Below are 23,742 nucleotides of genomic sequence, written 5' to 3'. Positions count from 1 at the left end.
TTGTCTTACTAATTGGGAATCATTTTCTTACATGTTCGTCTCATTTTCTTGTTTAAAATATGATAACTGAAAAAATCATAGATTTCATCTGTTTAAGTCCCCCAGAGGCAGAGTAAGAATCATTGCATTGTCTTACTAATTGGGAATTTTCTATCCAGCTGATACAATTGCGAGGAAGAGGGAAAATGCCGAAAGAACAGAAAGGTCTGGAGAACTAGAATCACTGGCAGGAATTGGGGAAACTGTTGTTGAATTAGAGAGACTGGAGCATTACAGGAGTAAGTGTTTTGAATTGTCTGTGGAGCTTGAGAAGAAGAAAGTGGAGTGCACCACACTCCAGAGTAAATTAGAGGAGGTAGAAGAAAGTAGAAAGACTTCTGCAGCAGATGGGACTGAATGTTGGAGGAAACTGTTTTCCGATATGGCGGGATGTGTACAGTCTCGCATTTCGGATTTGGAGAGCATTGTCCTGAGGATGGAAAATAAAATTTCAACACTGGTGGGATGTGTAGAGTCTCTCTTAAGGAATGGAAAGGAGAATTCAATACTAAGGTGTGTTGAACTGCGTGATTTTGAGAAGATAGAGTCCGAAGCGCAAGGTTCGCAAAATGCCGTTACTCGAAGTGGTGAAAAGCAAATAGATGAAACCAGCAGTGGAGGGAAGAAGGATTCTCATGTGTATCAGTGGAAAGAGAATGCGCTGAATGTGTATGATGTTGGTAGTCTACATTTATCAAGTGTGGGTGGAAACGTTAAAGAAGGGAAGGGTTGCGGCTGTTCAGATGCAAGACCATATCCACATGGATCATCATCTCCAGATCATCTGGAAATGAGTACGCATCCTTTTGTGTACTTGGTCTCAGATGATGACAGTGTTGAAATTCTTGGCGACTCTGAAGATTCTGATATTTCTACTGATTCAGAAGGTTCTCTTGGGACCCTTATGGACATGCTGGCAATGAAATATAGGAATACGAATGAAGACAAAGAAACCAAATGGAAGTTTGAGGCTGATATGCTTTCATCATTTGCAGAGGATCCTGAGCTGTGTTTGAAAGCTGTTTGTGCTCTCTATCGACAGCATATTTGTGAAGATGAAATATCCGACAAGGGGTTGTTCCATAACAGCGATGCACTCAGGTATGTTAAGAATTCTCTACAGTTTTCCTTCATTTCCAATTCGCAAATTATTGTTTTTGTAGTTAAAATACATTGGCTTGTGTTGGATTACATTTTTTATGTTGTCTGTGTTCGGTTGCTTAATCTTTACCTAAGAAAACTATCCTCTCAGAGCATTATTAATTGCGTATCACAATGTCTGAAGAGTTAAACCTTTATACTTCTAATCAAAATGCGCGTCTCATGCATTTGTTCCTTTATCATGTCCCGGTCAAAATATAGCACTGCCTTCCTTTACTGGAAACCTGTTGTTGTTAGTTCTCAATATAGTTGGTGGAGATCTGCATATAGCTTCTCAAAATGAAATCTCAATTCTTGTACCGACTGCGGACCTGTATATCAACTATTGAAGGAATTGGGTGGCACCAGTAAAATTAGTGGTCGATTTATCGTAATTGTCAGATAAAGGGTTTTCTGGCTTCCCCACATCTTTTCTTGGTTGAACACTGGGAGCCAGGGCACAGGGCAGAAAGCCAGCCATCAAATGGAATGACAGTAACACATATTTTCTTGGTTTCTCGTTTTCATAAACTTTTAGCCGCACTGATATTTAGTTTCAACTGGTGTACTACTTTGGCCAAGTTTCTAATGGATGGGGACTGCGAAGGTGACCTTAACAAGTCTGTCAAAGAGCTGGAGATACAAGATGCTAAAGGGGTTGAAGACTGCAAGAGGCTGGCTAGAAGATACTCGACGCAGTTATTCAGTATTTATGAAGACGGAAAAGATCCTTTTTTCCTTCCAGCTACAACTGCCATCCATGGAGATGAAACCGCTAAGTGATAGATTGTTGTATAAGTGGCCTTCACTTTTTGCACTAGCCGTTGCAATCTTGCATCTTCTTTTAATCTTCTCTAATTTTGTACAAATATGAAAACGAAAACTGGTAAATGATATTTTGGTAGTTTCACTTCAGGTTGTTTTGTTAGATGTGCATGGAGTAAAAACAAACAACCCTAGTTTAGCTCATTTATGGTTGCATTGTCCGTGCAAATTGTGTTATAATCAACAATATTACTATTCTCATGTGTTGCAACAATACGTCAAAACTTCTTTTTTTTTGCGTATCAATACGTATTGTATGGATACGTGTATCCAATACGGCCAATACCAACTGTATAATCCTTTTTTTCAGTTAAAATACCAAAAGTTGGATAAGAAGCAACAGCTATCCATATATTTCTTTAATACTAATAAAAGTTAGATATTTATCATCAGCTGTCATCACCCCCTCCAGTTAATACTTATCCCAAACTTTCTCCTCCTCCTCTTAATCTCAACACTTATCTGATTACCTCTAACTCTCTCTGTTTTATCTCCTTCAAAACCAGTAGAATACCCAAACCCTATTTACTAACTTATATATGTTTTGATCATGCAAACAGATATATGTATTTTGTTATGTTTCTATCTCATATATGATATATATATATATATATATTTTAAGACTACAGATTAATATTGAGTATTCCGTATCGCCGTATTACCATTTTTTTGTTGGTGTATCCTAGTAACGTATTGGTATCCTGTATCGGATACCGTATCCGTATCGGATACCGTATCCGTATCGTTGCAACACAGCTATTCTCTATGATTCTTCAAAACTTTTGAGTTTTGGTGCAGATTCCAAATATGAAATTTTCTATTTGCTTACCCCATCCCATATTTAGATCACAATGACAATAAAAACAGCGAATCATCATGTATTTGAGTTCGCCGGACAACTTTTTTCGGTCACAAGTTGGAATGCAACCAATCAGAATGAATGAATCTGTCAACAAAACATTTTAGGTTTCGGATTTATCAACTTTGAATGGGAAGTGGTAACAGATTCTAGCTCACAATAAAAACCCAATATCCATTGTAACTGAGGGCAACAGAAAATGTAACAAAATTTTGAAGCTTAGATAGTGATATGATATGCCTTTATCAGGCAGCAATTGGATGAAAGATTACCCTTCGCCGCTGTAAATCAAAACTGCCTGCTGCTTATTTACAGAGAGGGATAATGACTCCTTCACAGATTAGCATGTACCAGAGCATCTCTAATATTTGTGCAAAAACAGCAAAATGTACACCTTGAGTGCACATTTGGATGAAGGAACGCGCGATTGGGGAATATCAAAACTAATTGGGGATATAGCTACATGACAAAATAGGGATTCAAATATCAAATTTGGGTCACCCCTTATGTAATTATTTTTAAATTCCTAATCTAGCCCTCACTAATCAGGTTTAATGGTTAATAAATAGTTAGTAAAATCTTAAGTATTTGGGGGATAGATTAGTGTGTATTTTTATTTGAATTTGTGCGAGGGAGGTGAGAGTAGAAGGAGGGAAAAATATTTTTGGGTGGAATTTTTTTTATGACAATGGAAGATGATTGTGAGGAGAGAAATGGAAGATGATTGGAGGAGAGAATTGCATCTGCTGAATCTTTAGCTCAACTACAACAACAATCATATATTCAATCTTCGGTTAATGATAACAACTCACAATTGGAATTATATGATGAACTAACACCCTTGGATCATGATTTTCGTGAGCATCAAGTGTTTTTTGAAGAACCAACCCAAGAAAGTAAACATGTTCAACATACAAGCAACCCCAACACACAGGTAATGCTGCTAAGGGTCGAAAATTTGTTTTTTTTTTTTTTTGAAACCGCCATTTTTTTCCTGAAAAAGCTTGGTGTCGGCATACCCGTAGTATGAATACCACGTCGGCACCACCAGAACCGGCACAGTATTCATACTATTTCCATGCCGGCAATAGATTTCCCCAATTCTGAAACAATTTCCGGCGTGGTTTTCAACCAAAAAAACCATGCCGGCACGAAGTCAACTTTTTACCTGCCGCCGGATATTCCATGGAATATCCAAACCGACATGGTTCCCTCCTAAATTTCCATGCCGGTACCACCAATAAAACACCTAGGAGTTAGAGAGTTTTGAACTTAAATACCGGCGTCTTATACAAACTATCGAGCACGCCAGAACCTATTACCGGCGTGGTAAAAAAATTACGGACCAAGCCGACACGAGATACCGGCTTGGAATCTTTCATATCTAGAATGCCGGTACCACTAGAAAAACATCCAAAAGTTAGTCACTTTGGTACCGGCGTTGTTTTAGAAGTATATGGAATGCCGGCCCCGGTTTCCGGCGTCGGAACTTGTGTAAAGAGAATGTCGGTATTACCAATTCCGGCATCGATGTTCAAGAAAATACAATGCCGGTACTGTTTAAAATTAGGTGCTCTTTTTCAAGTGCATTTCCGGAAAGCCGGAACATTTTTCGAGATTGCCGGCACTAATTTCCGGCTTAGGTCGTTTTTGCCGAGCTGCCGTAGAGCATGCCGGAAATAGTACCCGGCATAGTACTTTAATTTTTTTTTTGAACTAATTCAATTTTCTTTTCATTCATTCCTTAGATTGTGACATACATTGATCCAACAAATTCCAAACCGCTTGGTCCGGATACATCCGAATACTATAAAATGCCTCCGGTATGTTACCAAACAATACTTTTCACCTAGTTTTTAGAGGTAGGAAATACCAATTGGTCCTACAAATAATATATTAGAGAGAGTCTAGTTCAATTGACCTAGTCAATTGTCTGTTTGGTCCTATTTGGTAATATAAATTATAGTTTGGTCCTAGGGTGATGTCATGGATGATGTAAATGTCATCTTGTAGTGGCAGAAATACCTTTTTGGATAATGACCATATATATATAGTCAAAAAGTAAGAGAGAATAAATCATTCTCAGATTTACTTTCTCTCTCCTATATTTTCAGATCTAGAATTTCTCTTTCTTTTTCTTGTTTTTTTCTTCCTGCTAGAAGCTAACAATGGCATCTCCACTTTCTTTTCTTTCTTTTTCTTCCTGCTGCTGTAACAATGGTGATTCGAAGGTGAAAATCACGTTTATTTGTTGCTGCTGCGGTTGTATATGATGAAAACGACTTATGTAAACTAACTCATCTGTTGTTGTTGTTGAAGAAGATGAGTTTTAGGATTTTTTTCTTCTCTACTGATGATGTAAACGATGAAGATGATGAAGATGAGTGTTGTTGATGATGAAGAAGATGAAGATGACGGTTATATATGTTATTTCGTCTGTTTTATTGGTGTCGATTTTTGATTTTTTGATGTTTTCCTGCTGGTGTTGAAGAATGATGAAGACGAAGATGAAGTTAGGTTTTTATATGGAGTTCATTTCTGGAATGAACTCTGTTTTTTTAGGTTTTTATATGGAGTTCATTTCTGGAATGAACTCTGTTTTTTTAGGTTTTTATATGGAGTTCATTTCTGGAATGAACTCTGGTTTTTTTAGGTTTTTATATGGAGTTCATTTCTGGAATGAACTCTATTTTTTTTTAAGGTTTTTATATGGAGTTCATTTCTGGAATGAACTCTGGTTTTTTTAGGTTTTATATGGAGTTCATTTCTGGAATGAACTATGTTTTTTTAGGTTTTTATATGGAGTTCATTCCAGGAATGAACTCTGTTTTTTTAGGTTTTTATATGGAGTTCATTTCTGGAATGAACTATGTATTTTTTAGGTTTTTATATGGAGTTCATTTCTGGAATGAACTCTGGTTTATATAGGTGATTTCTGAAAAAATAAGTAGAAATTAACAGGAGTTCATTTTGACAAATGAACTGCTACAAAAAATAAGTAGAAATTAACATGGAAGGGTACTTTTGTCCATTTGATATTTTTAAATAATTATGGACCAAACAGTAAAAGCGTTTGACCAAAGGACTAAACTGACATGGGCCCACCTAAAAAAGGACCAAACGATATTTTTCTCTTTTTAGAACTTTATGTGGGGATTGCTTGTAATGAACCTTATAATATTCCATTGTTGTCCTTATGTAGGGAATAAAATCTCCACAGGAAGCGATTGCTTGGGCAAAAGAGACGGCTCTTAAGAACATGTGTGTGTTGGTGAGGAATATCCAACGTTCAGATAATCGTTTTGAGATGGTTTGCGAGAGAAGTGGGCAATACAAGGAGAAGAATATCCATAAGAGAAAGGGTTATGTATGTCCAAAGTAGACCAATAGGGTATACAAGACTCATAGAGGAAGGATAATTGCCCCTTCAAGCTTGTATTCTATTTAATAGACAAAGAAAAGGAATGAGATTGTGCAGTGTGGTTTGGCCGTCATAACCATCGGGATCCGAAAGATTTTGCTGGTCACTCCGTAGTTGCGAAGCTAAAAATTCATGAATTCGAGGATGTAAAGATAATGACCAAAGCATGTATCAAACCAAGAGTGATTCTCAGAGGCTTCAAGGAAAATGATGATCAGAACGTTTCTTCTGTTAGTACAATCTATAGCGCACAAGCAACCATTAGAAGAGTGGAATGGGAAGGGAGGACCGTTATGCAAGAATTTGATAAGATAATTTGGAATCACAACTACGCGCATATCATTAAAAGAGGACCGGCCAACAAACCTCTTCAAATATTCATTGCGCATCCTTTGCTTTCACAGTTGGCTCATGCATGTGGTGGTGTTCTTATGATGGATTGCACATACAAGAGAAACAAATACAACATGTCGTAGTTCAACATCGTGTGGAAAACATCGGACAAAGTGTCATTTACATTGGCTTGGTGTTTAATGGAAAACGAGAGGGATTACAATTATCATTGGGCATTATGAAAATTGAAATTATTGTTCCCGGAAAATCAATTTCCGAGGGTCATCATAACCGATCAAGATGACGCATTAATGAGTGCTATATCCGATATATTTCTGGATGCAAAAAATTACTTATGTACGTATCATATACGTCAAAATGTGACAAAACATTGTCATGCTTTGCTTGAACCCTCTAAGGAAGATATTAAGAAGAGAATGGTTACTCAACTAGAGGAAGATGTTCGCAAGAAGAAACTATCACCCGAAGAAGAAGATGATGAAAGAGGAAAGATTAAAGAGTGGACAAAGAATACGATGAAAATCATAAAAAGTGGTTGGAATTTCTAAAGGATTGGGAGAAAGTTTATTGGTATCTTACCGAGGATATATATGAAAATAGATTGAACATGCTTATTGCAAAATATAACGAAGTGTATCCAAGTGCCGTCTCATATTTTGGGGTAAATTGTTGGATAAGTTCAAGGAAAACTTTGTGCGTGCATGGACAAATCGGTGTAGACACCACGGAAATGAAGCAACTACTATTGCGGGTAGCGTGTGATAAGCACGTAAGTGCGATACATTTACACACATAACTGCATTAACCAGGACTCATTATTTTACTAATAATATTGTTTTAAGGCTTTTGTAGGAAATACAAGTAAATCTGGTAATCCGAAGAATAAAACGGCTGAAATTAGACTTATGCGAGTATTTGACCAATCAGAGCCGGTCAAAGAAATATGGACGTTCGTAGCTAATGGAATGATATTAGGCTTAGAATTAATTGGGCATAATATTTTGTTCGTGGTGGAATTACAAAAATATGGCGACATTAATTAACTTTATTTCTACTTACTATACTGGTTTTGTTTCCATTTCATTTTTTTAGTGGATTATACAATGCATGGAATGTGATTTACTACTGAGCACTAAATGTGTAAGATCTTTGAAGAGAGTATATAAAGAAATGGAAAAAGTCACGTGAAATATTCTTTGAGATATGATTCAAATGGGTAAAGTGACGACAAAAGATATATACATTCCTTATTTATGATATTTTGGATGTGTAATAATATCTTTGGACTTTTGGGAAGTAGACAGTGGTTATATAATTGAAGTGTCAACCATGTAACTGGGGGTTCTCGGTTAGGTCTATTCGAGGAGATACAACAAGAGAAGAATACGATCATTTACCGGGTGACAACGGTGATATAGGTTTATTATTTCTTTCTCTTGTAATTTATTTTTATGGGTTTTGAGAAATCCATTTATATGGTGTGCCAGATTTTGTAACTAGGGTTCATGGAGAAAACTACTTTGAGCATAGACCATTGTGAAATAAATTGGAATTATTTTGGTATTAGGCTGTAAAAATGAATCTTGAAGTCTATAATTTTGTTTATTGATTTTATTATAATATGAGTTGTTGCACACCGGCTTTGTATGATACATTAGCCTAAATTCATAAATTCATGTAGTTTGCATTTATATTTGTTAGTATTTGATAATTCTTGCTTAGGTTAATCTTTTAATGGGTTATGCTTAGACGAAGCAAATAATAATTGTGAATCTATAAATTATATTTTCGATAATTCTCTCGTCATTATAATTTGATGGGTCATGCTTAGAAATTTGATGGGCTATACTTAGGAGATGCGAGTTTATGATCCGAAATTATATCAATAATAGGTGGTGCAATAGAACAAATCTATAAACACATATTTGGAATTAGAGTTCTTTTCGGTGCATAATTATAAATAATAGTGGAATCCGTAAACCCTGGTTACCGACTCTCTTTCTCATTGTATTTAATTATTTTTTTTTGTTTTCATTCTTTTTAAATCCTTAATTCCAAGAATCCAAAAATATCATATCTTGATTGGTTAGTCGATTAGGAGTATTGATTGTAGTATTTCCACCGCTCTCTGTGGGTTCGACCCGTACTTGCATCTGTCTACTAGTTAGACACCGTGTGATTGCGGTTATCACATATAGGGTTCTTCCAGAATCCCATCAGTGTGCTCGATCCGGTGTTTCATTTTTAGATACTCAACCACCGCATTTGAGATGTTGTCGTGTCGTTGATCGATTTGTTGAGCAGTTCTCCCTTTCGGGTTAGCCTGATCGTGAATAAATTTGTTAAAAATCTTCAACCACATGGAATCCCACGTGTTGTTATCTATAGTTGATGGACGAGTTTCGGCGTACCATGCTTGGGTGATTGCGAAATCTTCCTCGTAGTCGAACGATGCCATTTTTTGTATGTCGGATTAGCTACTATATACTAAGCTATTTATAGATGATTATTCTAGGGTTTAGGGTTTCTAAGCTAAGAGGCTCAAGGAGATATATAAGAACACACGAGTTTTGGGCTTTTTGGTCCAAGTATTAGCTCTCCTTATATAGAGAAAAACCTCAACGACTAGTTTTTTTGAAATCACCCAAACACCGGCATACAAATAAATGTGACATAGAATGCCGGCACCCAGTTCCGGTAGAGTTTACCGTTAGATGTCCATGCCGGTATAAAGGAATCTCTTCACAGTGAAATATGCAACTATTACCGGAATGGTTTAACAACAAGGTTCAACGTCGGTACTAGATGCCGGCATTAAATATATAATTGCGACCATGCCGGTATTTGTGAATTTCAAAAAAAAAAACGGCTAGTTTTTTGAAAAATAAGACCGTTGGAGATTCATTTCTATATAATACCCCCCATTCCTTTGGAAAAATATACACAAAGCACCCACCAAATAACAAAAAACCTTCTCTGAAGAAAGCAAGCACCAAAAAATAGATCAATCAAGCACGTTTAAAGTTCACAAGCGATGGGAGATTCATCATCAAGCTCTATTTGCAAAGTAAGTAGATTGAACATTACTAACAATATATGGACATTTAAAATCTTCATTACTATGACGCATATCTAATACAATGTTCTCTTACAGAATCATGATTTCCAGTGTCAAATTTGCAAGTCACCTTCTCATCTAGCCATGGACTGTACTTTTATTTATTCAAAGTGTAGAAGCTGTGATGGGACACGCCGGTTTTGGATTGCAAAAACTGATGATGCTGAAAATGGAAGAATGTTTCTAAGGTGTTTGAATTACCCAAAGTGCGATGAGTTTCAATGGTTTGACAAAGCTGTTGAACTATCAGAATCAAGAGAAAACCACAAGGGCCAATGCAAGCCTGTTGATGGGTGTGATGGGTGTTATATGAAGGGAAAGGAATATGTTGAAAGGGAAGATTAACCAATGAAGATTGTCCTTGACACCCCCATTCCAGACGATGTCTTCGAAGATATTTGCGAAAGGCTCAAAGGATCCGCAATTGTTGAAAAAGGATGGAAATAGATTATGAGATCATCTTTAACCAAAGTTACTCCATTACCATGTTTTAGTATGTTTTAATTTAAAGTTTGAAATATAATGTAATAGATTATCTAGGAATGAAATAAATAGAGAATTCGTAACCTATTTATAACAAATACCGGCATACTATATTTATCAAAATCCAATGCCGGAATTATGCAAAACTATGCAAGAGTAAGAACATCAGGTTTCCGGCGTAGATCCAATACTTTTTCTGATGCCGGAACTATCTGTAATTTACACAGAAACTTGTTTTTTTTTATCCATTGCGCCCAGAATGGTTTTTGAGTAAACAGTTCCATGCCGGTATACATTCCGGCATTGAAATTAAATTTCTTTGAATGCCGGAACCAAACAACTTACAGAGATCTAAACATGTTTAACATAAACCAAACAACTGAATCGTGCTTAAATGTTCTTCATCAAAGTATCATAAACCAAAAGTAAACCAAACAAATAAAGAGTTCAACTATAGAGTTCAACAAAGTTAGAAATTGTTCAAAACATAAAAACCACAATCCAAATAACGAAACACAACTATAGAGTCATCACTTGGTTTTTTGCTTCTTGGAAACGGGCACCTTCCTTGTTTCCCCAAAGAAAGTTCTTTCACTTGGGTCTTCAATCTTATCAAGCTTTTCCACGACTTCCTTCATTTCTTCAAGGGATAGCACCTCTTCTTCCTCGTACTTGCAACCTAACATCTTCTTCAACTTGCCAAGCCGACGCCGCTAGTTTCATAGATACAACACATAATTAGTACATATATGCTAATATAAAATTATGTGTACATTAAACGAGTAAGAAATTAACAATACTTACTAGCAATCCTACGGTCTTATTAAGTTGGGTCATCGTAGGTGGTGCCTCTATAGGAGTTGGAACGGGAGGGTTTTTCTGGGGTGGAACTTCGACGTCTTCCGGGCGCACGACAAAAGGATGTGACCATTCCAAGTAATTAGTAATGTAGGTTGGGTCGACTTTATCACCGTTGTTCACAAGCTCCCAATCAGTAGCATCTACCAAACGACGTGGTTCCCTATCCCTCTAATGTTTTGGTTCTGGAGTTGGATCATAATCTGCCCTCAACCTTGTGGAACTTGCCATGGATACAGAAAGGTCAAGCTGATACCTTTCAGTATAGGATGTCATGTAGCAGGGTAATTGCTTGTATACAAGTTGCCGCATCACACGTCGAGGATCAGCCATAACGTATCCCCTTGGGTGGAACAAAGGCCCGTTGTAAAATGCAATGTTATGAGACCTCAAATATTGGCCCGTTGTAAGGGTCGAACACAACATCTTTGGTAGTCATCGTGTCCAGAGCCAATCTCATATATGTCAGTCGATGATCGTTACCGGGCTTCGGATGGCTGTTGAACTGGTATCTCTTGGCTCTAGGCTCCTCGGGGTCATCAACGGGAATAATCTTCAAGAAGGGATTGTCCTTGAACAATGTTGGGAAATGTTCATAAGCCCACAACTATACCAATGTGAAATGATACATATAAAAATCAATAAATTTTTTGAAAAGGCTACATCTGAATAATATATATAAGAACATAAGCTTAAAAATAAAATTACCTGGAGTAGAGTGAAATTCCCGACAAATTGGTTTGTAACCGCCAAAGAGGCCCTTCTCATCTCCGTCATCAAATGTGCCATTACCACGGTGCCTCAGGAATAGCTAAAGACATCTTCCAACGGATCCATGTATTGAAGGTAGTCTGCACTAACCCTGTTTCCACTAGTGTCAGGGAATATCCTAGTGCCCAAGATGAATAACGAATTTGTGCGGGGTCCCATCCATCCTTCAAACTTCTTTCCTTTGAGTTTTGAAACTTCTTATTAAGTAGGGTCAGCTTGATGGTCTTTGTCCTACTAAGCTTAGATACATAAAAGCTTTCCACAGAAGTTTTGTAGTCCCAACCAAGCAACTTTTTAGTAAGCTCGTGCAACTTCGTCAATTCTAGGTCAAAAGAATGATTATCTCCTTCTGCAATTGATTTCCCGGTAACACTCAAGCCTAGGATGTTCTGAGCATCATCAGGGATCAAGGTCATCTCGCCAAACGGGAAGTGCATGGTATCTGATTCACCATGATACCTTTCGACGAAGCAATTGACTGTCATAATATCTGGTTTCACATAATTTTCAACCAAAGGATATAGACCAGAATCCTTAACTATTGCTTGAACATCTTCATGCTCCTTAGAAAAATCCCAATGAGCGCGACTTGGTTTTGGCAAACACGCACAACCTTCGTATGATCCTACAATTAAGAGGTAATATGATTAAGAGACTATGCATAAATACAAAACAATACATATGCACGAGGTAGAAATTATTACATAGGTTTGATATATAGTACGAGCCCACGAGTGCTTGTAGCCAAATAGATACCCCGGATCATAAGAAGTTGCGCCCCAAATTCTACCACGATCAAGGTCGGGCATCATGTCATCAACATGAGGAAGGTGCGAACCTTTAACTTTTACTTTTCCTTTGCCTTTCTCCTTGCCTTGTGTGGGTTGTTGACTTGGACCACCTTGTTCCAATACTCCTTGGCTTTGGATTGCTAATTGAGTTGGTTCAATCTAATTATCTTCCTCCTCACTTTCCTCTTGCTCATCTTGCTCATCTTTCTCATCTTCCTCCTCAACAGCTCCGGTTTTACTACGATCACGACCATTCTCCCAAATTTCCCCTCTTGTATTAGCACCCAAACGCTTTTTGTTTTTCCCTCGAGGAGGCAGAGATTGAGGAGTATCAAGACCATCCTTCCTTCTTTTCTTAGTGACAACATCTTTAGATTTTCCTTTGTTAGCCTCCTTTGCTTTAGCTTCCTTTGCTTTATATCTATTTCAAAAGAAGCACGAAATAAATATAAGACAACTAACTTTAATTTCTAATACCGACATACATAAACCACATTACAGCATAAAATCATAAATACCGGCATACTGAAAAATAAAGTATCGAACATGCCGGGATACAATACCGACATAGTATATCAAAACGATTACATGCCGGGAGCAGCTGCCGACATTGATAAATAAGTTCCTAGGATGCCGGTTTACTATAGGAAATTCCTGGATAAGAAAACTCAAGTACCGGCAGCTACGTAAAATAAAAATAAATGCCGGAATGGAGTACCGGCATTGGAATAAAATTGTCCAGGATGCCGGTAGTAGTTCTAAAGTTTCTGGATACAAAAACTCTAGTACCGGCATGGAATCTAACATACAATGTATGCCGGAACAACTAACAAAATCATAGGGTTTTCTGTTGATTAGAAGCTTGCTACCGGCATACTCGCAAAAGTTCAAATAAATGCCGGTACTAGGTTCAGAAATGGTGTTCATCATAAATTCATTGCTGAAACTAAGTTCCGGTGCGGTCTTCAACCGAAATTGAACGTCGGAACGGGATACCGGTGTGGTCTTCATCCTAGATTGACTGTCGGTACTAGTTTCCGGTGTGGTCTTCATACTAAAATGAGTGCCGGAATTTCTGAAACTCAACTGTTTCACTTAGGGTTTCGCGATTTCGACCTAAACCCATTGCTACAAATCGATTGAAACACTAATTAAACAGTTTGAAATGACTTACTTCTCACGTAAGCCATACTTCTGAGTAGTTGATCGTCCGATAACTCTTGTTCTTCGTTTTCTTGCTCTTGAGCAATCAAAACAAGCCTTTTCTTTAATTTCTGTTGAGCAATCGATTTTGATTTCGATTGGGCATCTGATTTGTTTCGTGGAGGCATTCTTATGGGTTGGTTTTAATCGACGAAGAAATTTTTGGTTCAACGATTAATCGTAGAGTATATGAAGAACGATGAAGAAGAGGAGAGGAAGATGGAAGAAAAAAAAATCAAAACCTAACCCTAAGTATCGAGTATGCCGGCACAAATCAAATGGGGATAATTGATTTTTGTTTTCTGGTTTTGATTTTAAGTTTTTAATTTAGTGGGGAGGGTATAACAGTCTTTTTATAATGTTATTTTAATTAATCTAAGGGTGTTTTAGTATTTTCGTCCCAAAAAACATTCCTTAGCAGACACCTTTGGTTGGGGAAAGTAATTCATATCCCTCAATTAGTTTCCATATCCCCCGATTACGCGTTCGACTGAAGTCATGCCTCACAAATCTTTGTTTATTTCATCATTACAACAGTAGATAGTAAGATTTTTTACAGCTTCAACAGTAATAAAAACCTTATGACTAAAATGCCCCTGTCGGGACCTTCTATGCGTAATATAATAGAAAAAGGGAATCTTGATAAAGTGCCCCAGTTTTGAATTAGGGTAAAAAAAATGCCCCCACTTTTTAGCACTTTTCTAAACTGCCCCGTTTTTTTCAAATAACGCTTTCCATCCCGTTAAATGCAAGGTTGCAGTTATCTTACCTGTTAAAAAGTCATATTTACCCTGAACTATGTCGTGAATTATGAACCGTAACCATGAACCATGAACCCTAAGCCCGTAACTCTGAACTATATCGTGAACCATGAACCCTGAACCATGAACAATGAAGCCTGAACTATGAACCCTAATCCCCTAACCCTGAACCCTGAACCTTAAACCGTAACCCTAAACCCCGAACCCTAAATCCATGAACCGAGTTCGATGAACCTGAAAGAAAATGAAGTAGAAGATAAACGTGACAAGTAAAGGGTAAATAAGTAAAAAATTAGATGGAAAACTAAATTATATGGAAAAGTTAACCGTGAGGCAGTTTTGAAAAGTTAAAAAAAACGGGGGCAATTTATTAAATCAAAATTGAGAGTGGGGCAGTTTATGAGTATTCCCTAGAAAATAACACAAAAAGTAGGAAAACCCCACCTAACCAACAGTACTTAGAGAGAGACTTCTTTAGTGAAATGATTTTTAGATTCACTTAGAATAATGATCGGATCTGATTTCACTTCTAGGTCAAAATTATCACTTTCTGCTCTTGTAATGGAAGCGGCTCATCAGGAATCTGCTGGTGGTGGTGAAAAGATTTGCAGAAAGAAAAACGATGGGAAATTATGGAACTGCAAGAATGTTAGTGGTGATAATAAACTAGACTACTGTGATAAACATTACAAGAATTTTACAGATTTTTATACAGAGAATCCTTCTCTTATAAGTTTAAACAAGAGTAAATGTCTACCAAAGAAGAAGATGGAGGAGATTGAGTTGCTGAAGAAGAATAAGCTTCCGCTTCCAGATGAACACCTGTGTCGTCTCAATACTGGTTCATGGAGATGCAAGAATCTAAGGGTGGTTCATGGTGTTTATAATTCTACATATTGTCAAAAACATTACAATTACTATGCAAGCTTATCTACCAAGCGGTGGCTTCTTAAGAAGAGAAATAGAGATGGTGCAGCTACAGATCTTATAGAAACTAGGGATTCCAATTCCCAAAAATTGAGGAACAAGGTAGTTGATGTAACAGGAATTCAACCAGCTGCTAGTGATGATACGCGTGAGTAATTCTTATATCTTCTTCATTTTTATGATTTTTTGTCTTCATTTTTGCTTAATTATTTGGTCAAAATTTTATCTGTTCTACTCGTTGTTGTTGTTGTTCGTTTGGTTTGCTTACATGTTTAAAATATGATAATTCTGAAATTTCATCTACTAACTTAATTCCCCAGAGGATCCATTGCATTGCTTGCTTTGTGTAACTAATTGGGAATCCTCAATCTGTTAAATTCCCTAGAGGAACAGTAAGAATCACTTCATTGTCTTACTAATTGGGAATTTTATATGTTTCCAGCAGATATAGATTTCACAGATTTTTTAATGGAAAAACCATCTTTGGTCACTTCAAATGAAATGAAGAAGAAGAAGCTGCCTCCAGATGAACAGATTTGTAGTTTCATATCAGATGGAGGTAAATGGAGATGCAAGAATTTTAGGATTAGTCATAATGGTGTTCCTAAGAGCAAATATTGTGAAAAACATTACAATTATTATGCAAAGTATCATAAGAAGAGGAAGCTTCTGAAGAAGAAGAAGACAAGTACAGGAGATGGTGATCAAGGTGCACGGTCTGGTCCTATACAAGTAACTTGGGGATCGAAACGGAGGAGGAAGATGGTGATACCTGTGAGTAATTCTTTCATAGTTTCATCTGCTAACTTAATTCCCCAGAGGAATCATTGCATTGCTTGGGAATCCTCAATCATTGTCTTACTAATTGGGAACTTTTAATTTGTTAAATCTCCCTGAGGAACAGTAAGAATCATTGCATTGTCTTACTAATTAAGAATTTCCTGTTAGAAATTGAATGTTTTGAAGCTATGATACCATGCTAACTTGATTCCCCCAGAGGAATCATTGCATTGCTTTGTCTAACTAATTGGGAATCCTCAATCTGTTAAATTCCCTAGAGGAATCATTTCATTGTCTTACTAATTGGGGATTTTGAATCTGTTAAATCCCCCTGGGGAACAGTAAGAATCGTTGCATTGTCATGCTAATTGGCAATTTTTCATGCAGCTGATAGAATTTGGAGGAAGATGGAAAATGTTGAAAGAGCAGAAAAGTCTGGAGAACCAGAATCATTAACTGGAATTACGGAAACTGCTGTTGAATCAGAGATTCTGGAGCATTACAAAATTAAGTGTGTTCAATTGTCTGTGGAGCTTGAGAACAAGAAAGTCGAGTTCGCTAAACTCCAGGGTAAATTAGGGGAGGTAGAAGAAACTAGAAAGACTGCTGCTACAGATGAGAGTGAACGGACACCCGCGGATGCAACTGAATGTTGGAGGAAAATGTTTTCTGATTTGGCAGAAAGAATGGAGTCTCGCATGTTGGATTTGGAGAACATAGTCCTGAGGATGGATAATAAAATTTCAACAATGGAAGGATGTGTAGAGTCTCGCATTTCAAAGTTGGAGAGCCAAGTCCTGAGAAGTGGAAAGGAAAGTTCAATATTGAGATGTGTACAATTGCACCATTGTGAAAAGATAGAGTCCGACACGCGGGGTTCGCAAAATGACGTTACTCAAAGTGTTGAAAAGCTAAGAGATGAAAATGACAGGATGGATTCTGATGTGTATGGGTGTAAAACCAAAGAGAAGGTGCTGTATGATGCTGGTAGTCTGCGTGTATCAAGTGAGGGTGAAAACGTTGAAGAAAGGAAGGGTTTGGGCTGCTCAGAGGAGAGACCATCTCAACATGGATCATCATCTCAAGATCATCTGGAAATGAGTACTGAGCCTTTCGTGCACTTGGTCTCAGATGATGACAGTGTTGAAATTCTTGGCGAGTCTGAAGATTCTGATGGTTCTTCTGATTCAGAACGTTCTCTTGGGTCCCTTTTGGACATGCTGGCGATGAAATATAGGAATACGAACGAAGGCAAAGAAATCAAATGGAAGTTTGAGGCTGACATGCTTTCTTCATTTGGAGAGGAACCTGAGCTGTGTGTGAAAGCTGTTTGTGCTCTCTATCGACAGCAGATTTCTGAAGGCAAGGGGTTGCTCCATAATAGCGATGCGCTCAGGTATGTTAAGAATTCTCTACAATTTTCCTTCATTTTCAATTCGCAAATTACTGTTTTTGGAGTTAAAATACAGTGGCTTGTTCAATGTCGCAAAAATTTGAGATCTTGTTGGTTTATAATCTTTATGTTGTCTATGTTCAGTTGCTCAATCTATTGCTTGGTCCCTTTTCAATTTATCATGTTGAATTCATAGGTTGTTATCATAATATCTTGATTTGCCATATTATATAAATGTTACAATTTCTGGACTACTTGGCCTTACCTTAGAAAACCATCCTCTCATTTTAGCAGTGGTTAGAGCACTATTACTTGCATGTCGCGTCTGAAGACTTGACCTTAATACTTTGAATAAAATGAGCGTCAAGAAGAATGAGCATATCATGCATTAGTTCCTTTCTCATGTCACAGTCAAAATATAGCACTGCCTTCCTTTACTGAAAACCTGTTGTTGTTAATTCTCAATATAGTTGGCCGTTGGCGGATATATAATATGATCCAGCTTAACAAAATGAAATATCAACTCTTGTACTTACTGTGGACTTTGTATATCAACTATTGAAGGAATTGGGTGGCACCAGAAATATTAGTGGTTGATTTCTCCGATAAAGGATTTGCTGGCTTCCCCAGATTTAAAATCTGTAGTTGTTGGTTGAACAGTGAGATTTGGTGCTTGTGGCTGCACGTGCACAGGGAAGAAGGCCAGCCATCAAAAATGTTCATAGTTCTAATGAATAAAATGGAATGAGAAGGATCAACAGTAACATCTTTTCTTGGTTTTTCATCTTCGTACACTTTTAGCCTTATTGATATTTACTTTCAACAGGTGTACTACTTTGGCCAAGTTTCTATTGGATGGGGACTGCGAAGGTGACCTCAACAAGTCTGTCGAAGAGTTGGAGACATTTGATTCTAAAGCCGTTGACGTCTGTAAGAGGCTGGCTAGAAGATACTCGACGCAGTCATTCAATATTTACCAAAATGGGAAAGATCCTCTTTTCCTTCCTGCTACAACTCCCAGCCGTGGAGATCAAGCGGCTAAGTGATTAATTGCTGTGTAAGTAGCCTTCACTTTCTGTACTAGGCCCTACAATCTTGCACTTGGATGCGTATCACTCTCCTATGTGGTACATGATATTTTGGTAGTTACACTTTTGATAGGTGTACATGGATGGAAAAACAATCCTTGTTTAGCTCAATGAACTGGTAATGAAATGTGCAATGTATAATTCTGATATCAAAGCTAGATTACCCCTTTTGTTGTATTGTAATATGTCTCTTCTGTTAATAGACCATTTGTTGCATAGTTATCTGGAAATAGATGAATCATTTTAGTTCCGGATTTATGAACTAACAATTTCTAGCTCACAATCATTACTCTTACTGAAGAACAAAGCTGATTTTGGGGGTCTTGCTTTTTCCTTGTAACAAAAAATAGCATAGTTTGGAGTATTCGAGTTTGCCAATGTTCTTTAAAACCCCATGGCCATGGCAAAACAAAACAATGTAACATGATCCCGGTGGGTGGGAGTGTAAAACTTGAAACAGAAGATTATGTCATTACTGCCAGTAGATTTTTTTTTTACTGCTTCCACAGTAAAAAAAAACCTTATGACTAAAATACCCCTGCTAGGACCTTCTTATCTGTATAGAAGATAAAAAGCAAGTAAAGTGACCCCACCAGCTAAACAGTGTACTTGAGAGAGAGAGAGAAATGATCAGATCTAGGGCAAAATTAGGACTTTCTTCTGTTGTTGTAATGGAGGCGGCTCGTCAGGAAGCCGGTGGTGGTGATGAAAAGATTTGCAGAAGAAACGATGGGAAAATTTATTGCAAGAATGTTAATGGTGACAATAAGCTACAGTACTGTGATAAACATTACAAGGATTTTACAGATTTTTATACAGAGAATCCTTCTTTGCTGATAAGTTCAAACAAGATTAGATTTCTACCCAAGGAGAAGATGGAGGAGATTGAGTTCCTGATGAAGAATAAGCTCCCGCTACCAGATGAGCACTTATGTCGTCACAATAATGGTACATGGAGATGCAAGAATTTAAGGATGGCTCATAGTGTTCCTAAGACTAAGTATTGTGAAAGACATTACAATTATTATAAGAATCTTCGGAAGAAGAAGACAAGTAGAGATGGTGATGGTGCTTCTGGTATAAAAACTAGGGATCCCAATTTCTCAAAAATGAGGAACAAGGTAATGGAAGAACATGACCGCTCCCTTGATGTAACAGGAATTCAACCAGCTGCTAGTGAGTAATTCTTATATCTTCTTTAATTAACTGATTTATGTTTTCGTTTGTTTCAATTATGATAACTAATTGACAAATTTCATAGATTCATCTGTTGAATTTAGTCCCCCTAATTGGGATTTCCGAAATTATGAGTAATTCTTACGAAATTTTTACAGATTCTTCTACTAAGAATCCTTCTTCGATGACTTCAAAAAAGAGAAAATATCTAAAGAAGAACAAGGAGGAGATGGAGATGAAGCTGCTTCCAGATGAACACTTCTGTTCTCACACATCTGGTATATATAGATGCGGGAATTTTAGTATGAGTCATGGAGCGGCTGCGGAGGATCCTAGTGTTCCTAAAAGTAGATTTTGTGAAAAACATTACAATTATTATTCAAATTATTATAACAATCTTAAGAAGAAGAAGAAGCTTTTTAAGAATACAAGTAGAGATGGGGAAGGTGCAGGTACAGGTATAGGCCCTATAGAACCTAGGGATTCCAATTGCTCAAAATCGAGGAAGAAGATAATGGAAGAACATGACCGCTCCCTTGATGTAGCAGGAATTCAACCAGCTGCTAGTGGTGATTTCTGTAAGTAATTCGCTCATCTTCTTTATTTTTGTGGTTTTTTTTTATCTTGTTGTTGTTGTTCGTTTCGTTTGCTTAATTTCATAGTTTCATCTGTTCTACCCGTTGTTCCTGTTGATCGTTTCGTTTGCTTACATGTTTAAAATATGATAATTGAGAAATTTCATAATTTCATCTGCTAACTTAAGTCCCCAGAGGAATCATTGCATTGCTTTGATTATCTAATTGGGAGTCTTCAATCTGTTAAATTCCCTAGACAAACAGTAAGAATCATTTCATTGTCTTACTAATTGGGAATTTTTAATCTGTCAAATATCCCCCTGAGGAGCATTAAGAATCATTGCATTGTCTTACTAATTGGGAATTTCATGCAGCTGATAGAATCGGGAGGACGATGGAAAATGTTGAAAGAGCAGAAAAGTCTGGAGAACCAGAATCATTGACCGGAAATATGGAAACAGTGGTTGAATCGGAGAGTCTGGAGCATCACAAAAGTAAGTGTTTTGAATTGTCTGTGGAGTTCGAGAAGAGGAAAGTGGAGTGCACTAAACTCCAGGGTAAATTGGCGGAGGTAGAAGAAATTAGAAAGACTGCTGCTGCAGATGAGACTCAACGGACACATGCGGATGCATTTGAATGTTGGAGAAAAATGTTCTCCGATTTGGCAGAAAGTATGGAGTCTCGCATTTTGGATTTGGAGAACATAGTCCTGAGGATGGATAATAAACTTTCAACAATGGAAGGATATGTAGAGTCTCGCATTTCGAAGTTGGAGAGCCTAGTCCTGAGAAGTGGAAAGGAAAGTTCAACATTGAGATGTGTACAATTGCACAGTTCTGAAAAGATAGATTGCGAAGCGCAGGGTTCGCAAAATGACGTTATTCAAAGGGGTGAAAAGCAAAGAGATGAAAACGACAGGAAAGATTCCAATGTGTATGAGTGTAAAACCAAAGAGAAGGTGCTAAATGTGTATGACCCTGGTAGTCTACGTGTTTTAAGTGAGGGTGAAAACGTTGAAGAGTGGAAGGGGTGGGGCTGTTCGGAGGAGAGACCATCTCAACATGGATCATCATCTCAAGATCATCTGGAAATGTATACGGAGCCTTTTGTGCACTTGGTCTCAGATGAGGACAGTGTTGAAATTCTTGGCGAGTCTGAAGATTCTGATTCAGAATGTTCGCTTGGGGCCCTTATGGACATGCTGGCAATGAAATATAGGAATACAAACGAAGACAAAGAAATCAAATGGAAGTTTGAGGCTGATATGGTTTCTTCATTTGAAGAGGAACCTGAGCTGTGTATGAAAGCTGTTTGTTCTCTCTATCGACAGCAGATATGTGAAGACAAGGGGTTGCTCCATAACAGCGACGCACTCAGGTATGTTTTTTCCTTCTTTTCCAATTCTCTCATACGTTGGCTTGTTCAATGTCGCAAAGATTTGAGAGCTTGTTGTTTACAGTTTTTATACTGTCTATGTTCAGTTGCTTAATCTATTGCATGGACTCTTTTCATATTCTTCTGTTGAATTCATAGGTTGTTTTCCTAATGTCATTTGAATGATGCAAATCATCTATTATTTGGCTTTACCTTAGAGAACTATCCTCTTATTTCTTTAGTAGTTAGAGCATTATGACTTGCATATCACAATATCTGAAGACTTATCTTTATTCATCGGAATCAAAATGCGTGTCAAGAGGAATGAGCATATCATACATTTGTTCTTTCCTCATATCCCAGTCTAAATATAGCACCTCCTATCGTAGTTGTTAAGTCTTAATATAGTTGGTGGAGATATGATATAATTCTGCAAATAGATTATCTGAATGAAATTTCAATATTTGTATTGACTGCGGATTTTGCATATCGGTTATCGAAGGAATTGGGTGGCACCAGATAAACAAGTGGCCGGATTCTCCGTAATTGTCAGATAAAAGATTTGCTGGCTTCCCAAATTTTGAAATCTGTAGTTGTTGGTTGACCAGTGGGAGCAGCATAGTTCCTTGCTCGTGTCTTCAGCTGCACAGGGCAGGATAGCCATTCAGCAAAATGTTCATAGTTATGTCGAAAAGCAATGAACAAAAATGGAATGAGAAGAATGAATGAACAGTAACATATTTTCTTGGTTTTTCGTTTTTATACACTTTTAGCCTTACTGATATTTCCTCTTAACAGGTGTACTACTTTGGCCAAGTTTTTAATGGATGAGGACTGCGAAGGTGACCTGAACAAGTCTGTCAAAGAGCTGGAGATATTCGATTCTACAGCAGTTGAGGACTGCAAGAGGCTGGCTAGAAGATACTCGACGCAGTTATTCAGTATTTATCAAAATGGAAAAGATCCTTTTTTTCTTCCAGCTACAACTGGCGCCATCCATGGAGATGAAACTGCCAAGTGATAGATTGTTGTGTAAGCGGACTTCACTTGTTGTACAAATATGAAAACGAGAACTGGTTAATGTGGTAAGTGATATTTTGGTAGTTACACTTCAGGGTGTTTCGGTAGGGTGTAAATGGAGAAAACACAACCTCTGGTTAGCTCATGAAATGTGCGAAATCTAATTACCCCTTGTATTTTAGTTTTGTAGAAGCTAACAAGGTAGCTGACTGTGTGTTGCATATTTTTTTTTTAGTCAAAAAATAAAGTACCTTTCCTGGCGCATTCAATCACTCCTGACAACAGTTCCAGAGTTTTAAGTTTCAACTCCACTGTTTCTGACGGTTATTCAAATCAAAGGAAAGCAGAAAATTAACCAAGGAAAAGGTGAGGAATATGTACATTCTGCATTTTGCGTGCTACGGCTGCCATATAATGCGCCTTAGGCGATATGCATTGAGTAGCATCTTCAAAAGCGAGATCTCCTTTTTTTTAAATACACATAGCACAAACTCCTGTTGGACAGCACAGCCGCATCGCGAGGCTTCATGTCGAGGGCCTGAAAAAAAATCACTAGAGCGATCAACGCATCCACGGAGAAGAGACAGATTAAAAGAAATAGACTAAGAACCAAAAAAATCTTGAAGATTCTAGTAGATTTCGGATTCATCAGCTTTGAATGACAAGTGGTACCAGATTTTAGCTCACAATCAAAACCTCATATCCATGGTGACAATAGAAAATTTATCAGCACATTTTGCTCAAGTCATGCCCCACAAATCTTGGTTTATTACAAGAGTAGATAGT

General features: G+C 37.4%; 2 protein-coding genes across 6 annotated transcripts; both read left to right on the top strand.

Moving 5' to 3' along the window:
* Positions 1 to 15,102: 15,102 nt before the first annotated feature.
* LOC113330238 lies at positions 15,103 to 19,029 on the top strand. 3 transcript variants are annotated; one of them, XM_026577103.1, is made up of 4 exons: positions 15,103 to 15,698; positions 15,996 to 16,324; positions 16,718 to 17,726; positions 18,550 to 19,029. In XM_026577103.1, exons 3-4 carry the CDS (start codon positions 16,738 to 16,740, stop codon positions 18,767 to 18,769), a joined length of 1,209 nt encoding a protein of 402 aa, XP_026432888.1. In that variant the 5' UTR covers positions 15,103 to 15,698; positions 15,996 to 16,324; positions 16,718 to 16,737; the 3' UTR covers positions 18,770 to 19,029. The 3 variants fall into 3 exon arrangements, with proteins under 3 accessions (XP_026432888.1, XP_026432886.1, XP_026432889.1); XM_026577101.1 differs by having other exon boundaries at positions 15,993 to 16,324; XM_026577104.1 differs by having other exon boundaries at positions 15,993 to 16,324; positions 18,288 to 19,029.
* Positions 19,030 to 19,158: 129 nt separating this feature from the next.
* Positions 19,159 to 23,225, top strand: LOC113330222. 3 transcript variants are annotated; one of them, XR_003350114.1, is made up of 5 exons: positions 19,159 to 19,987; positions 20,146 to 20,565; positions 20,937 to 21,939; positions 22,439 to 22,617; positions 22,735 to 22,872. XR_003350114.1 is itself a non-coding variant. In XM_026577082.1 (4 exons), exons 1-4 carry the CDS (start codon positions 19,438 to 19,440, stop codon positions 22,491 to 22,493), a joined length of 2,028 nt encoding a protein of 675 aa, XP_026432867.1. In that variant the 5' UTR covers positions 19,159 to 19,437; the 3' UTR covers positions 22,494 to 22,873. The 3 variants fall into 3 exon arrangements, 2 of the variants coding, with proteins under 2 accessions (XP_026432867.1, XP_026432866.1); XM_026577082.1 differs by having other exon boundaries at positions 22,439 to 22,873; XM_026577081.1 differs by lacking the exon at positions 22,439 to 22,617 and having other exon boundaries at positions 19,161 to 19,987; positions 22,735 to 23,225.
* The last annotated feature ends 517 nt before the right edge of the window (positions 23,226 to 23,742 follow it).

The sequence above is a fragment of the Papaver somniferum genome, unplaced genomic scaffold (genome assembly GCF_003573695.1).
Source record: "Papaver somniferum cultivar HN1 unplaced genomic scaffold, ASM357369v1 unplaced-scaffold_117, whole genome shotgun sequence".
NCBI classification, from domain to species: domain Eukaryota; kingdom Viridiplantae; phylum Streptophyta; class Magnoliopsida; order Ranunculales; family Papaveraceae; genus Papaver; species Papaver somniferum.
This window is presented reverse-complemented; position numbering and strand designations above follow the sequence as displayed.

What these genes read in the sequence shown, in the direction of transcription:
- LOC113330238 (XM_026577103.1), top strand. Translation starts at nt 16,738, where the DNA reads ATGGAAAATGTTGAAAGAGCAGAAAAGTCTGGAGAACCAGAATCATTA. An exon ending in CATAATAGCGATGCGCTCAG is followed by an intron (nt 17,727 to 18,549) that starts GTATGTTAAGAA and finishes TACTTTCAACAG; the next exon opens with GTGTACTACTTTGGCCAAGT.
- LOC113330222 (XM_026577081.1), top strand. Translation starts at nt 19,438, where the DNA reads ATGATCAGATCTAGGGCAAAATTAGGACTTTCTTCTGTTGTTGTAATG. An exon ending in AGCTGCTAGTGGTGATTTCT is followed by an intron (nt 20,566 to 20,936) that starts GTAAGTAATTCG and finishes AATTTCATGCAG; the next exon opens with CTGATAGAATCGGGAGGACG. An exon ending in CATAACAGCGACGCACTCAG is followed by an intron (nt 21,940 to 22,734) that starts GTATGTTTTTTC and finishes TCCTCTTAACAG; the next exon opens with GTGTACTACTTTGGCCAAGT.